The following is a 13142-nucleotide window of genomic DNA, read 5'->3' on the forward strand; positions in this document are numbered from 1 at the left end:
TTTATGGTCCACCCAAGCAGCCGCAGAGATGTCTTACACATCAGCTTCGTTGATAAGAAGTTGAGCGATTGGCACGAATGGGTGTTTTGATTTCAGTCGACGGGGGTGCTCGTTTGGGAGGGCAGAGATCTTGTGGTGGAGAAGGTGGTTAGGCTCCAGTGCCCGTCGACCGAGGGACAGAGTGGCTTCTTCGCGACGAAGCTCAGCGGGTTGGATGCCAGCGAGAATGGGGAGATTGTCCAATGGTGTGGGACGCAGGCATCCGGTCACTGTGCGCATGGCGATGTTTATGGCAGTAAGCACTGCGGCACCAAACAGGTGCTATTACGGGACAGCTAGTTTTACAAAACTAGCATAATCACTAGAGACTAGACCTGAAGCTTTGTCTTCTGAGTAGCTCAAATGAAGTTACTTGTTTTATGTGAAAAGAAACAGATCAATTATTTATTGAACAATAGTTTTGCTTTTTTGCGCATTAACATAACTTGAAAAGTGGTCTAAAAAGCTGCTGATTTTTTGTTTATTTATTTCACTACTTGTTTTGAATCAGCAACACCAAGCAATTCTTTGAGTAGAGTGAAATTCATACTGATGTCCACAAATTGATAAATTCTAGAACATGACCATAGAGCTTCGGTAGAGAGTTTGTCTTGTTGAACCATAGGCATACGAAGCCGAGCAACGTGATCAAGTTTAACATCTTCAAGTTTATTACATTTACATAAACATAAAACTACGCAACAAATTAAGTATCGAACGTTTTCGACATCGCAAGATGTCCTCTTCAGGAATAACATATATACAATTCAGGAATAACAATGTTATTCCTGAAGAGGACATCTTGTGATGTCGAAAACGTTCGGTACTTAATTTGTTGCGTAGTTTTATGTTTATGTAAATGTAATAAACTTGAAGATGTTAAACTTGATCACGTTGCTCGGCTTCGTATGCCTATGACCATAGAATTGACAAGAGAAGGAGAAGCATGAGCTGTAAAGAACAAAGTGTAGGTGTCGAAAAGGTAAACCATTACACAATTAATAAGGAAGAGAAGCATTAGCTGTAAGATAAAAAGTGTGCGTTTCGAAACGGAAAACTTCTTTTTTGATTTTATGGGCATGTTCTAGAACAGTGGTTCTTAACCAGGGTTCGATCGAACCCCTAGGGTTCGACGAAGCTGTTTCAGGGGTTCGGAGCGAACGTCCTCTGAAACATTGACACACGGCCTACTGAATGGCAGGCCGTGTGCTGCAAGTTTTATCCTTAGCCTACTTTGGCTTATTTGGCTGACATCTTTGGTGCCTTCATATAAGCTGAATTACCAAATGCAAGGAGGTGGTAACAATGTAATAGAAGCGGAAGAGCAAATGAGTGCTTTTCAGAGGAAATTGCAGTTGTGCTGGCAGCGATTGGAAAATAACAACTTCGCTAACTTTCCACCTTTGGACGAGGTAGTAAGTAGTTCCGATACAGCAATTAATGGCGAAATTCAGAGGCCTAAGCCAGTATTTACTGAGCATTTGCAGAAGTTGAAAATTCGTGTCAAAACTACTTTCCTTAACAAACGCAATATCCAGCATGGATACATCAATCATTTGCTTATGATACTACAACAGCAGATATAAGCAGCATACTTGGATGACATTATCGTGCTTCAAGAAAGCGACGTGCAAAAAAGAAACTTCAACACGTTTTGGTGCAATGGTACCAACACATGGAGTTATCCTCTTATTACAAAAGTTGCCCTTGAAGTTCTCATGCCAGTCGTAACCACTTATTTATGCGAGCATGCGTTTTCTATTCTGGTGGATGTTTAAGCAAAAAAACGAAACCGGCTTGCATGCGAAAATGACATGAGAATTGCTGTTTCCGAGACAAAGCTTCGAATCTCACTATTGGTCTTGGAAAAACAACAACAGAAGTCTCAATGATGCAGTAATGATGAGCCTACTTTTAAATGTGGTAGATTTTGTTTTTGTGACTCAGCAAAAATTTGGGGTTCAACGAAAGTTTGCAGATTAGCGTAAGGGTTCGCCAGGTTAGTAAAGCTTAAGAACCACTGTTCTAGAATCTAGAGCAGTGGTTTTCAACCGGGGGTCCGCGAAGCGCTTTCAGGGGGTCCGTGAAAGTTTCCTAATTTCCAACATAGTTGATAAATTATGACATTTTAATACTATTGCTGCTTTATTTGTGCATTACAGTGATTCTCAAACTGTGCGTCGTTTGAAATTTCAAATGGCGTCGCACAAAGGTTTGGTTTTCTAACTACAAAAAATTCATATAAAAGAGATAAATGTTTTCATCAGGCTCAGTTTAGAGATGCAAGCATTAGTCAGCAGCAGTCTATTTGCACTTCTACGTGTGTCGCTACGGAACTTATAAAACATTTGTTTTCGTTACTAGACGCGATAGGCCTATACTAAAATTTCAAAAAAAATTTTGGGGGGTCTGCTACCGCTTCGAGAGCACTAAAAGGGGTCCGCCAAGACAAAAAGGTTGAGAATCAGTGTTTCAGAGTTTACCGCCTTTGAAATGGCAATTATTGTTAACATCGCTAAATTACTTGACACTTGGAGAAAAATACTTAATTTGCTGTCAACTGGTACGGCATGGCGGTTTATTGGTTCGACATGGGGATAAAGCAAACGGCAAGGCAATATGTCATTCTCAGTTCAGTTTGTGTTTATTTCTGACTATCTCCATCACAACGAAAAACAATTTATACCAAACATAGCGGAGGCATAGAAAAAAGTAGAAACGACAAAGCGACATTCTGACAACTTTTAGCTGATTTAATGACTTCATATGACTAAACGGATATCAGGCATATAAACGCTAAGCTGATACAGATAAGCTAAATGTTTAGTTGTAATTTATTAATGAAACAGCGATAACAGATAAAATGCATTATCAGAGCGAATTGACAAAATAACTACATGATAATAATATGAAAATGAAGCGACACAGGTGCAGATTCAGCAAGTAACTTTAGTGAGGGTGGGATTCAACAAAAAGCGCAATGATGTGTAAGTTTACATTAATCCGACCTTGCAAATGAAATAGACCATAAACAAGTTTCTGTATTTTAAGGGGGGACGATCGCCCCAATTACCTCTTCCTGGATCTACCATTAAAGCGACACAAGCTAGGGTCAAACGGAAGACAATCACAGAATAAAAAGCGCAACAAAAGTAATCTTATGCTTCATTGCCGGAATGCAAAAACCTACAAGCACCTAGGGAGCAACACACACTTAGAAACATGCTGACTCGATGACTATGTCCCTTCGCTGCTCCCAGTCGTCGGTTGGTTGTATATGTGTTTAGCAGTGGGCGCAAAGTAAAATTAATTATTAGGCTACTATTCATTGGGACGCAGGAATGCACAATGTCAGGTAGAATTATTGTTTACATGAAGATGTACGAGATAAATTGGATCACAATCTGGATTTAGAGTTTAAGTTGAAATCTGAAAGTGGATTTTTAATTCTAAAATCCGAAAATCTCTGGCAAGTTAAGTTAATGATACCAGAGTTGCCAGATTACAATGTATAGAAATATCAAAATGTTTTTATCATTGCCAAAACATGACAATCTTACAACATTACACTAATTAATTAATATATTTGCTAGCGCCATGATCTGTGTTAAATGTAGAACAACACTGCTGAGGTAAAAGGTTTCATTTTCTGGTAAGATGAAAAAACACTTAGATAAATAGCATTACATTGCTCTTGTTCACAAACACATGTGGTCGTGTTTGTTCCTACTTTTTTCCACCAATTTTCTAATACAATCTTATAAGCTAGCTAGCATCCAGTGAAACATGCAAAAACTATGCCAGTGCGTTAGCTGTCAGAGTAGCAGTGCGTTCTATAGTAACTCGAAAGAGACAGTTTAGACGAGGTGTTTAAAACTTTGTGCAATAATTGCGATGACTTCATATTTTTGCAAAATTAATAGCAAAGTTTTCCAAGTGAACGACAATGAAAACATAATAGGCTACAACATAGCAATACTTTTTTTATGTTCTTTTTTGCCACGTAACACTGTAACAGTTTTGAATTAAAATATCTCGCGGACTCCAATTAAGGTAAAAAAATTAGATTTTTGTTTTTGAAAACAATTAACCGAATAATATTATAGATTACGTGTTTTTTTCCAATGTGGCGTTTGGATCAATTTTCCTGTCGCTTTGAAGTGGGCAAAGGCCAACTTTTACAGAATTATTGCACATAAACCAAAATATAAGCTGCAGATTTCTTTGGTGTTATTGTTAAGCAATAAAGCCACAACGCGATGACAATCACGTATTAGTCGACACTTTTTTGTAAAACACTTGAAGTTTCCCATCGAAGACCGGTTGAAAAGCATCGGTCTTTTTATAGTAAAATGAAAAGTAACACAGCACAAAAATAAGTTAAAATTTGTTGAAGTAGCGTCAAAAAGTATGAATAACTAGATAGAAAACTATAAACGAATAAACAGCATAGATATAACATTGTCATATAAGTCTCTCGCATCTAGGTGGTGGCTTAACATCAGCCCACATTTCCATGGCTACGAAGCCAGGCGCCGCGGGAGATGAGGCGACCGCTTCCCGCTTTCTTGGTGAGTAAGTTCCCGATGTCGACCGTTGCTCTAACAGGACAGCAAAGAAATATCCGGCGACGATGACCAGCAAAATGAAAGCGAATATTCCACCGAACATGGAGCCAAGAAGTAACGCAGAAAACTTGGCTTTTACTTTCTAAAGAAATTAAAAGAACTCGTTTTGTGTTTTGTAAATTTATTTTCACGACTTCCAGTTAACAAAATCCGCTTTTTTTACATTGATTTAACGTTTGTAGACGATAAAGGACAGGTTTTGTTAAGTTTGGCCTGCAGCCGTTTTCAACGGAGCAACACATTTTTTGAAGCATGTGAATATGTAATTAAAAGCATAGCCAACTTTCAGTATGCAGATTTAGCAATCCACTTTGAAGGCATAAGGCATGTTTCTATTGGCGACACTGAGTGAGTGGTTTCGTTCGTTTTTACTTTTGACTATAAAAGAGAAAGCAATACTTGCTATAACATAGCAAAAGTGTACAAAACGTATATCATCAAAAATACTTAGCACAACCACTATCTTCATCTTACGTATGCGAAGTTATCCCTTCTTTTCAAAATCATGCGTTTATTCTGCTCAGCAAAGTATCAGCAATGAATAATAATAATTAATTACAACACAGAAACATGCAAGAACAGTAGTTCCCTTTATAATTCCTATACTGAATGTTTAAATAGGCAGCGTCGTACATGCACCAAGAAACACAGCCATGCCAAGTCACTAGTTCGAAACGCTGCAGCATACCAACAGTTCCAGGCCTGCAGCTGTTTAGCTGGTCAAGTTAAAACTTAAAATTGATTTAAATTTGCAAAGAGGCTGATTTGTTTGCTAGACATCTCAAGGCAGGTCATACTACAGAATGCAAACAATGGTCCGATTGTATTTGCTCTTACGTAAAGCAGTGAGGGAGATAAGCCTGTGGGTAAAAATGTCGCCGTATCGTAATTACATTACAAAAGTAGGGTACAATAGCTAAAAGTTTAGCACTTGTGGAGCGATAATAACAAAAGAATATCATTTTATAGGATCAAGACCCGAGGTAGTAAAACATCAACAGGCATGCCATAATTATTGCAGACAAACCACAAACACATGCAAGAAAAAATTATCAAGAGAACCAAATAGATGCAACCAAGGGTGTTATAATGTTATATTTATTAATGTGTAGTAAACAAAAGCTCAAGCTATTTGCTGCTTTCTGTGTGGATTGGGGGCCTTTGATAATATTATTATTTTGCACACCAAAAGCGCAACTACGACAGCTCATGTTTCTCTGTCCAACAGACTCCAGCTTACAAACTCGGACCATGCAAAAAATTGAAATTACACCTTGCAAGTCCGGCCGCTAAAACAAAAACTGAAGTCAAGTTTTTTTTTAGCCTAGTAACAATGCAGCATATCTGGTGTAACATACAGCAACCATGCAAATATAACTTAAAGCCAAAATGCTATGAATGCATTTTGGAAACAAACAGAATATACCGACAAGACTCATGCGTGACAAACCATTATATCAATCGCTCAGGAGGGGCTATTGGGGGTAAGGGGGCGATTTTCGTGTCTTCTGCCGTTTCAGTTCCTTGCGGACTATAAGTACCCCTGTCCGATCTTGCTCTCTTAACCATGGTACCAAGGGCTACAGCCACGCATATCAACGCAATTAAGACAATGGCGCCCAAAACGGGGCCCAAGATATTCCACATTGGAGTATGGAATTGGATTTGCTATATAAATCAGGTAATTAGTTAACAGTGAATAGTGACAAGCATCATGAGCATTGTTTACTTTTCTACTTTTGTTTCTGTCTTTTCATCCGGTAAAAAAGAAAGAACTCAACATTTTGAAAAATAAGTTTCACTTAAAATTAGTTTAAAAAGATATAACTCTATCTTGACCATTCGTAAGCATAACCGAGCACGTTGGAAGGTTTTGGCCCAGCAATGAAAAGGTTTTAAAATGACAATGAATCTGTTCACACAAATTGATGATGATGACCAATCGGTTGAAAACACGATTAAAAAAACAGCCTCGCATTTTCTTCAAGAATTTAGCGATTGCAAATTGTAGGCTGATGCAATGCCAACACTTACAGTTTCACAATTAATTCCCGTGTATTCGGGGGTGCATTTGCACACGGCCTCAGGTTTATCCGACCCCGGGGGTTCTTCCCCGCTGAATGTGACGTCAATGGAGTCCGGTTGTTGCAACACTGACTGGCAAGTAGCGTTATTGTGGCAGGTGAAGTTGAGACACGGGTTCAAATACTGACAGCGGTGCCCTAAAACGAGGATGTAGTAAAAATATCAATACTTTATGTAGAAGTTTAAATTGTAAAAACAGTTAAAACTATCCGGCGTACCCACAAACACTATACTTTCAAGTTTATGTTTTTAATCTAACAGCTGTATCTTTAGCCAGAAACGCAAAAGTCAAAGTAAAGTTTTCCAAACAAAGTTTGAAAGCAGAAATCCTGAATTTGAAACAATCCTTAGCAGCAAAACATACCAACGTGGTCTTCTGAGCACAAACATTCATATGTCACCGCTTCCTTATTCACCGCACAAGTTCCATTGTTAAAACAATATGATTCTTCTTCATGTAAGCAGAGATTCATATTCTCACAATGCATTCCAAAATGACCTGAAAATAACGTTGAAGTTCATTGGTTATGGTTATGAGATTTGACGTATTAAGAGATTTCAGTAAAAATAATTTATTTATCACATTAAATTCATTGATGAACAACCAATTTACAAGTGATGCATGCCAAGGTCAAGCGATAGTGGTTCAACTCTGAGCAGTTGTGAACAAAGCATTACGTAAATAACAATAGGGTACTCAGATAGTGGAACAGGTAAATTTCTCAAATCAACCATAAAATACTATTCTACGTTTTAATGTTATAGTACCATCGTGTTTTTACCGTTAAAAGGATTAGAGACTAATCCCTTACCATATGTACAGTTGCACATGTATCCGTAGGTGGTATTGCGACAGATAGCGCTGTGTTGGCAAGTGCCATCCGCACAACGAACTATCTCGTTTTCACACATTTTGCCATAATATCCTGATGGACATTCACAGTAAGGGGAGAGCGTTGTCTAAAACCAAACACATTTTCAGACAAAATGTATGCTCCATTAATATACCTTTTCTGGATGAAACTTGTACTTAAAACAACTGCACAGCATGCTTTGAGCAGACGCAAACGTATTATCTTAGACTACCCGAGCATATAGCTAGCATGGTATACAGAAACTGAAATAAAAAAGCGTATAGAAAAACATCCAGCCTTGATGAAAAGTTACTTTGTACTTTACATCAACAGACATCATTTCCTGGAAAGACCATGGTAACATAATGGTTAAGCCTGTAAAGATTAGAAAGGACAGTGAGTCAGTGACACAATATAGTATGTTGATACAGTAATATCAACTCATATAAAAGTCTATAATTTGTTGTTTATTCATGCTTTAAATAACTTGTACTAGACTCAGGGCCAGATTTAACCGATCAGTGATAAGATTCCACCGAAAATTCTTTTAACTCACATAATTAACCGAGCATATCCCATTATTTAGGCAAGTCGTGTTTTCACAGAAATTCTTCTGACTTTGACAGGTGACGCCATAATACGGTGGGAAGCATTGGCAGGCAAACGTTACCTACAAAGTATCACAAAGTTTGAAATTGTATCGATAAGATTAGAGTTCAAAATACTTCTCAGATCGCAGAGTTCGTTCTTTTTACATCGATTTAACGTTTGCACACCTTAAATCAATATCAGTGGAGATCTTCCAGCTGAACGAGGTAAATATGACTGCATCTTAAAAATTATGAGTTTGTAAGAAAAAAAATTATCCTATGTCAACAGACTAGCGCTTTCGAATCAACAAGCCCATGGGTTTTTCTGTTTTGTTTTCTCCAATACGTGTCCAATGACCTTTTATTGGAAATTGAACGCTGTAGTTGGCACTCAGCAGATTGCCTGTATGTGTATTATGTACCACAGTACCGGTATCGCAGAGGCAAAATGACGTAAAGAAAAACAATTACAAGACCTGAAACGTGCTGTGTTCTACTCTAATTCAACGAAAATTCTACTGTTTCATATGTTAAACACCCTGTCGTTGCTAGGTTTTATCTGTTCATGGTTCAACGAAAAAAGCTATCAAATTTCACCTTTAGGTCTTCAGTCGTGTTTCGGCATATACCTCCATTAATACAAGGTGAGTTTGAGTTTTTACTACGCCCACAAGCTTGCCTGGCATCAAGTTCGCAACGACTGCCAGTAAAATTAGTCTCGCCGCAGTCGCACTCAAAAGAACCAATCAGATCCCGACAAGTTCCGTTGTTCAAACAAGGCATAGACTGACATTCGTCAATTTGAGTTTCACATCTGAATGAAACATTGAAATTCTCGTCAACACGAAATACGTTGTTTGTAAACTGCCACCAAAAGCTCATTGCAACAAATACGCAAGATGTCATAATACCACAGGTATGAAACATAATTACAATAGAATGAAACTACAGTGATCTGTCCAATGACTTAGTAGTTGGTTACGCGCCGACATTTGTGCACAAAAGAAGAAGAAACAACCAAAACTGATGATTTTACTCTCAGAGTGTGAGCAAAGCACTTCAAGGACAGCTCTCTTTTCAGCAACACCCAGTAGACAAAATAATAGACACAAAAACAATGGTTTTAGAAGCGGAAACTTCGCATATCTCGGTGACCGGGCCTGCGTCAGTGGTTCACGTAGTCTATAAGTATGCGAAACTGCCAGGATAAAGTTTTCAAAGAAGCTTTGTCAGTAAGTAACAAGCAAGGAGCCTTGCTTGAACGTGACATGATGGGTAATAACATCAAAACTCACCTCAGGCAGCAAATCAGTCATTTTTTACATTGATTTAAAGTCCACAGACATTAAATTAATATAAAAATGGTTAGGTTGCTGGCTGGAAAAAAGAACAATACAGATGCACAAATAATGCAAAAAGATAAATCAGTAACAAATTAAAAACTTTACAATCTGTTTGACTTTCAAAAGATTGTCAAAAGACTTTTATTGAAATAAACTGTCTACAATTTCAACACTGCTAAACTGATTTAATTCACGTTAAGCTTAGGCTACACTCTTAGTTGCTGCATAGACAGTTAGACACCATCTTTTATATCGATGACATTATATAGCTGGATAATACTTTCAGTAGCTGCATAATTCTCAATATGATCATCATCCAATTTAGGTTCGGCCCCATCTGTGGAGGTAGCTGATTTTGAAGGCATTAAAAATGATGAAACGGATTTCAACCCTTTAAATTCATAACATAAAGATCACTTACTCGTTTCCTTCATACCCCAACGTACAATTGCAAGTAAACTTATCAATTCCATCAATGCATTGGCCTGCGTTCGAACACGTTATGTTCAGACAATCATCGACGTTGATATCGCACACTGCGCCTGTGAACCCTATAACAAGACAGACGATTTGATCAAGAAGTTTGAAAGAAATCTCTGTAAAAAGAAAAGTATTGACGCAAATGGCATGTTTTCGATTCCAATGACAAGCAATTGCATAGCGACGCATTTTTTGAAATGATGCGATCCTAACTACAGGCGTCCGACGTGATGATTAATGCACACTTGCCTGGTAGGCAGGAACAGCTTGCCAAGTTGAACTCATCAACGCAACTGGCGTTATTTTCACACCGATTCAAGTCTTCATGACACACGTCGTCACTATGGCAACCGATAAAGGGAAGAGCAGAAGTTGGAGATAACGCAAAGTGAAGAAATTCGGCTGCCAGTGGGTGGTCAGTGAGTTCTGATTGGTTGTAAAACGGCAGAAGATAACCCCCAATTCGAACGTCATCGATACAACCTGAAACCAAATAAAACCATTTCAACGTTTTGCGTTTGGTTCAGAAAGGCGCCTCTCTTATTTATATAACTATAATGACTTTGGCGTGGTTTTGTCGACCTAAGCCGGCTTATTGCGATGTTGATACATCGCGTATTGAAGCTTTGAAGCATTTATTGAAGCTATTAGAGTACTTTATATTCTTGACACAAACAGCAAAACAAAATTGTTGACATCACTTAGCGTTGAAGTGGCCTAATGGAAAGGCTCGGGGCCTTTGACCATACAAACCTGGTTCGACACCCGGCTAAAAAGTGGTTGAAAAATTTCACTTTTATCCAGAGGATAGTAAATCGGGTAGATATAATTTCTAATAGAAAAGTGACCAACAAAATGAACCCGACCAGGCCACTCTCATCAGTATTGTAGACCAAGTACAATTAGTACATCAATAAGCTCTAAGTGTCAAATTGTGCAACATTGCCATCATACAGATTTCAAATCAACGCATTTATATGCTTAGTTTTATAACTTGTCTAATTCATAGTAAAATAAAAAGATATCATTATGAAGATGTGTGGTAAATAGGAACTTCCAGCAACTAAAATGAAATAGGTTTTATTTTTTAACCCTATCACTCTGTTTGAACAGCACTAATTGAAATAAAATAACTATAAGAGTACAAACATGTTTTACATTTAGATAGTGGTAGGCTAATCAATCTAATCATGCTATTGATATTTTTGACTTTACACTAATTCGTTATCTGCAGGTGTCGCAGTCAATATCATCAATATCATTGTAGTATCACTCTTCAGCAAGCGACTTATCATGTTTCTGTAGAAAAAAACCTTTTCCGGTGATATTAATATTATTGTGCTTTTAAACAAAACATCCATCGAATATTTATAAGATTGTAGTATTTTATTTCAATCCGACCTTTAAATAGTCCAACAGTGGGTTCTCCGACGTAAACGGAGCGTCCTGTCCCGTTTAAGACACTTGATAGAAATAATTGAGGCGACGTTATGGTTCTTTCGGACTTCATGTCATCCACTGCAATGTTGACCTTTCTAAAAATTAAATATTATTCTGTTCATTCAAGCGTGTTACCCATGTCACACATACCATGTATTTCGAAAAGCTGTTCACATATTTCTCTTTTCTGTATTTTGACTTTCGGTAATAAGAAGTTTTTTAAACCCCAAATTGCAAGTGGGCTCTTTAAAATTTTCTTAGCATGATAGCCAGTCAAAAAGGTAACGCACAATTTTGAGTTAGATCAATTACATAATTTTGGTTCCATTACATTACAATTACATCATCAAGATTTTCAATTATAATTACATTGCAATGAAATTTTGAAATTGCAATTATTATAATTACTTTCAAGCGCGTAATTAATAACAAATTACATTTACAGAATTAAATGTTTTAATATTTATGTCCAAGAGTTGCTTGGTTGTTGTTTGGATTTTGATTTCATCCAAGATGTTGAATTGTATGAAGCGTGGACGTCGCTATAATAGCATCTGGACTGGAAGCCAAACGCTAGACCTCATCTTGGCAGCAAACAGGATTGCCATATTGGCGGTTTTAACGCCAATTTTTTTTAAATTTGAGGGTTTTTTAAGGCGTTTGGCAGGCCGGATTGACTTGGCTTTTGATATATTTTTGACGTTTTTTAATGTTTTTCAGCATTGGAGGCTAAATAGTTTAAAAAAATTCCGTTTTATCAATGCACAGTAGCCTATATACAAAACATCATGTTTGAAAAAGCAACTTATTCCGAATCTTAATGATGCTTTTCATAATATTGCATTCTGGGCTGATTTAGTTAACAGCATGATTACTACCATAGCTTAATGTGTTGCGACCGTGCTTTATTTCAATCTGAAAATGTATTAAAAAAACGTCGTTTCTAAAATTTGGCATTAAAACCGCCAATATGGCAATCCTGTTTGCCATGTAAGATGAGGCCTAGAGTTTGGCTTCCAATCTAGATGCTATTATAGCGTCGTCCATGCCTGCAGTGTCTGTAGCCTACCCAGTGCATCCCGCAACAGCACTCTACCCACTATGCTAGTGTCCCGTTTGTAGAAGTCCATCTTGAATGCTAACAAGCGGCACGCATATAAACACTACATTGTGCTTGCAACTTACCAAATGGAATTGTAATTTGGTCAAAATTTTCAAAATTACAATCACAAATACAATTAGGCCTATATCACAACATGGGCGAAACCAATAAGCGAAACACGTGTCTATCGCTGTCAATTCTTGCTACAAATCGGCTGCCGAGAAACAAAAGTATCAATCTTACTTGCAATTACACGAAAATGTGTAATTTATTACATTCAATTATAATTTTAATTGATTTAACTCTGCTTTACCAATTTCCTAAACCGGAACGCTAAACCGCAGTGGTAAAGCAAATTTTAAGAGTCTGTAACCAGATGTTCAATAAACAGACATAACTGAGCAATAACACAACATTTAACAGTATAAAAACAAAGTAGCAAACGTTTTCGGTTATGCATATAGCGTATACGCCCTATAAAGATGTTCAATATTTCAAAAATATGATTGCAAATCTTTCAAAAAAGGAAACTGCTTCGGGTTTATAAACACTATCAAATGTCATAACCTGATCTAGTGATC

General features: G+C 37.4%; 1 protein-coding gene across 1 annotated transcript in view; it reads right to left on the reverse strand.

Annotated features, from left to right (window-relative positions):
* Positions 1–4081: 4081 nt before the first annotated feature.
* LOC145764357 (protein crumbs-like) overlaps positions 4082–13142 on the reverse strand; it is a 37795-nt gene continuing 28734 nt past the window's right edge. Inside the window, exons 30-39 of the mRNA XM_082575973.1 lie at positions 11421–11554; positions 10269–10502; positions 9961–10090; positions 8794–9010; positions 8163–8276; positions 7565–7712; positions 7117–7251; positions 6702–6889; positions 6144–6335; positions 4082–4749 (exon numbers count right to left, since the gene is read on the reverse strand). Coding sequence (XP_082432099.1) covers positions 4504–4749; positions 6144–6335; positions 6702–6889; positions 7117–7251; positions 7565–7712; positions 8163–8276; positions 8794–9010; positions 9961–10090; positions 10269–10502; positions 11421–11554 — 1738 coding nt within the window. The 3' untranslated portion in view covers positions 4082–4503. The remainder of the gene's footprint in view (positions 4750–6143; positions 6336–6701; positions 6890–7116; positions 7252–7564; positions 7713–8162; positions 8277–8793; positions 9011–9960; positions 10091–10268; positions 10503–11420; positions 11555–13142) is intronic.

The sequence above is a fragment of the Aplidium turbinatum genome, chromosome 2 (assembly GCF_918807975.1).
Source record: "Aplidium turbinatum chromosome 2, kaAplTurb1.1, whole genome shotgun sequence".
NCBI lineage: Eukaryota > Metazoa > Chordata > Ascidiacea > Aplousobranchia > Polyclinidae > Aplidium > Aplidium turbinatum.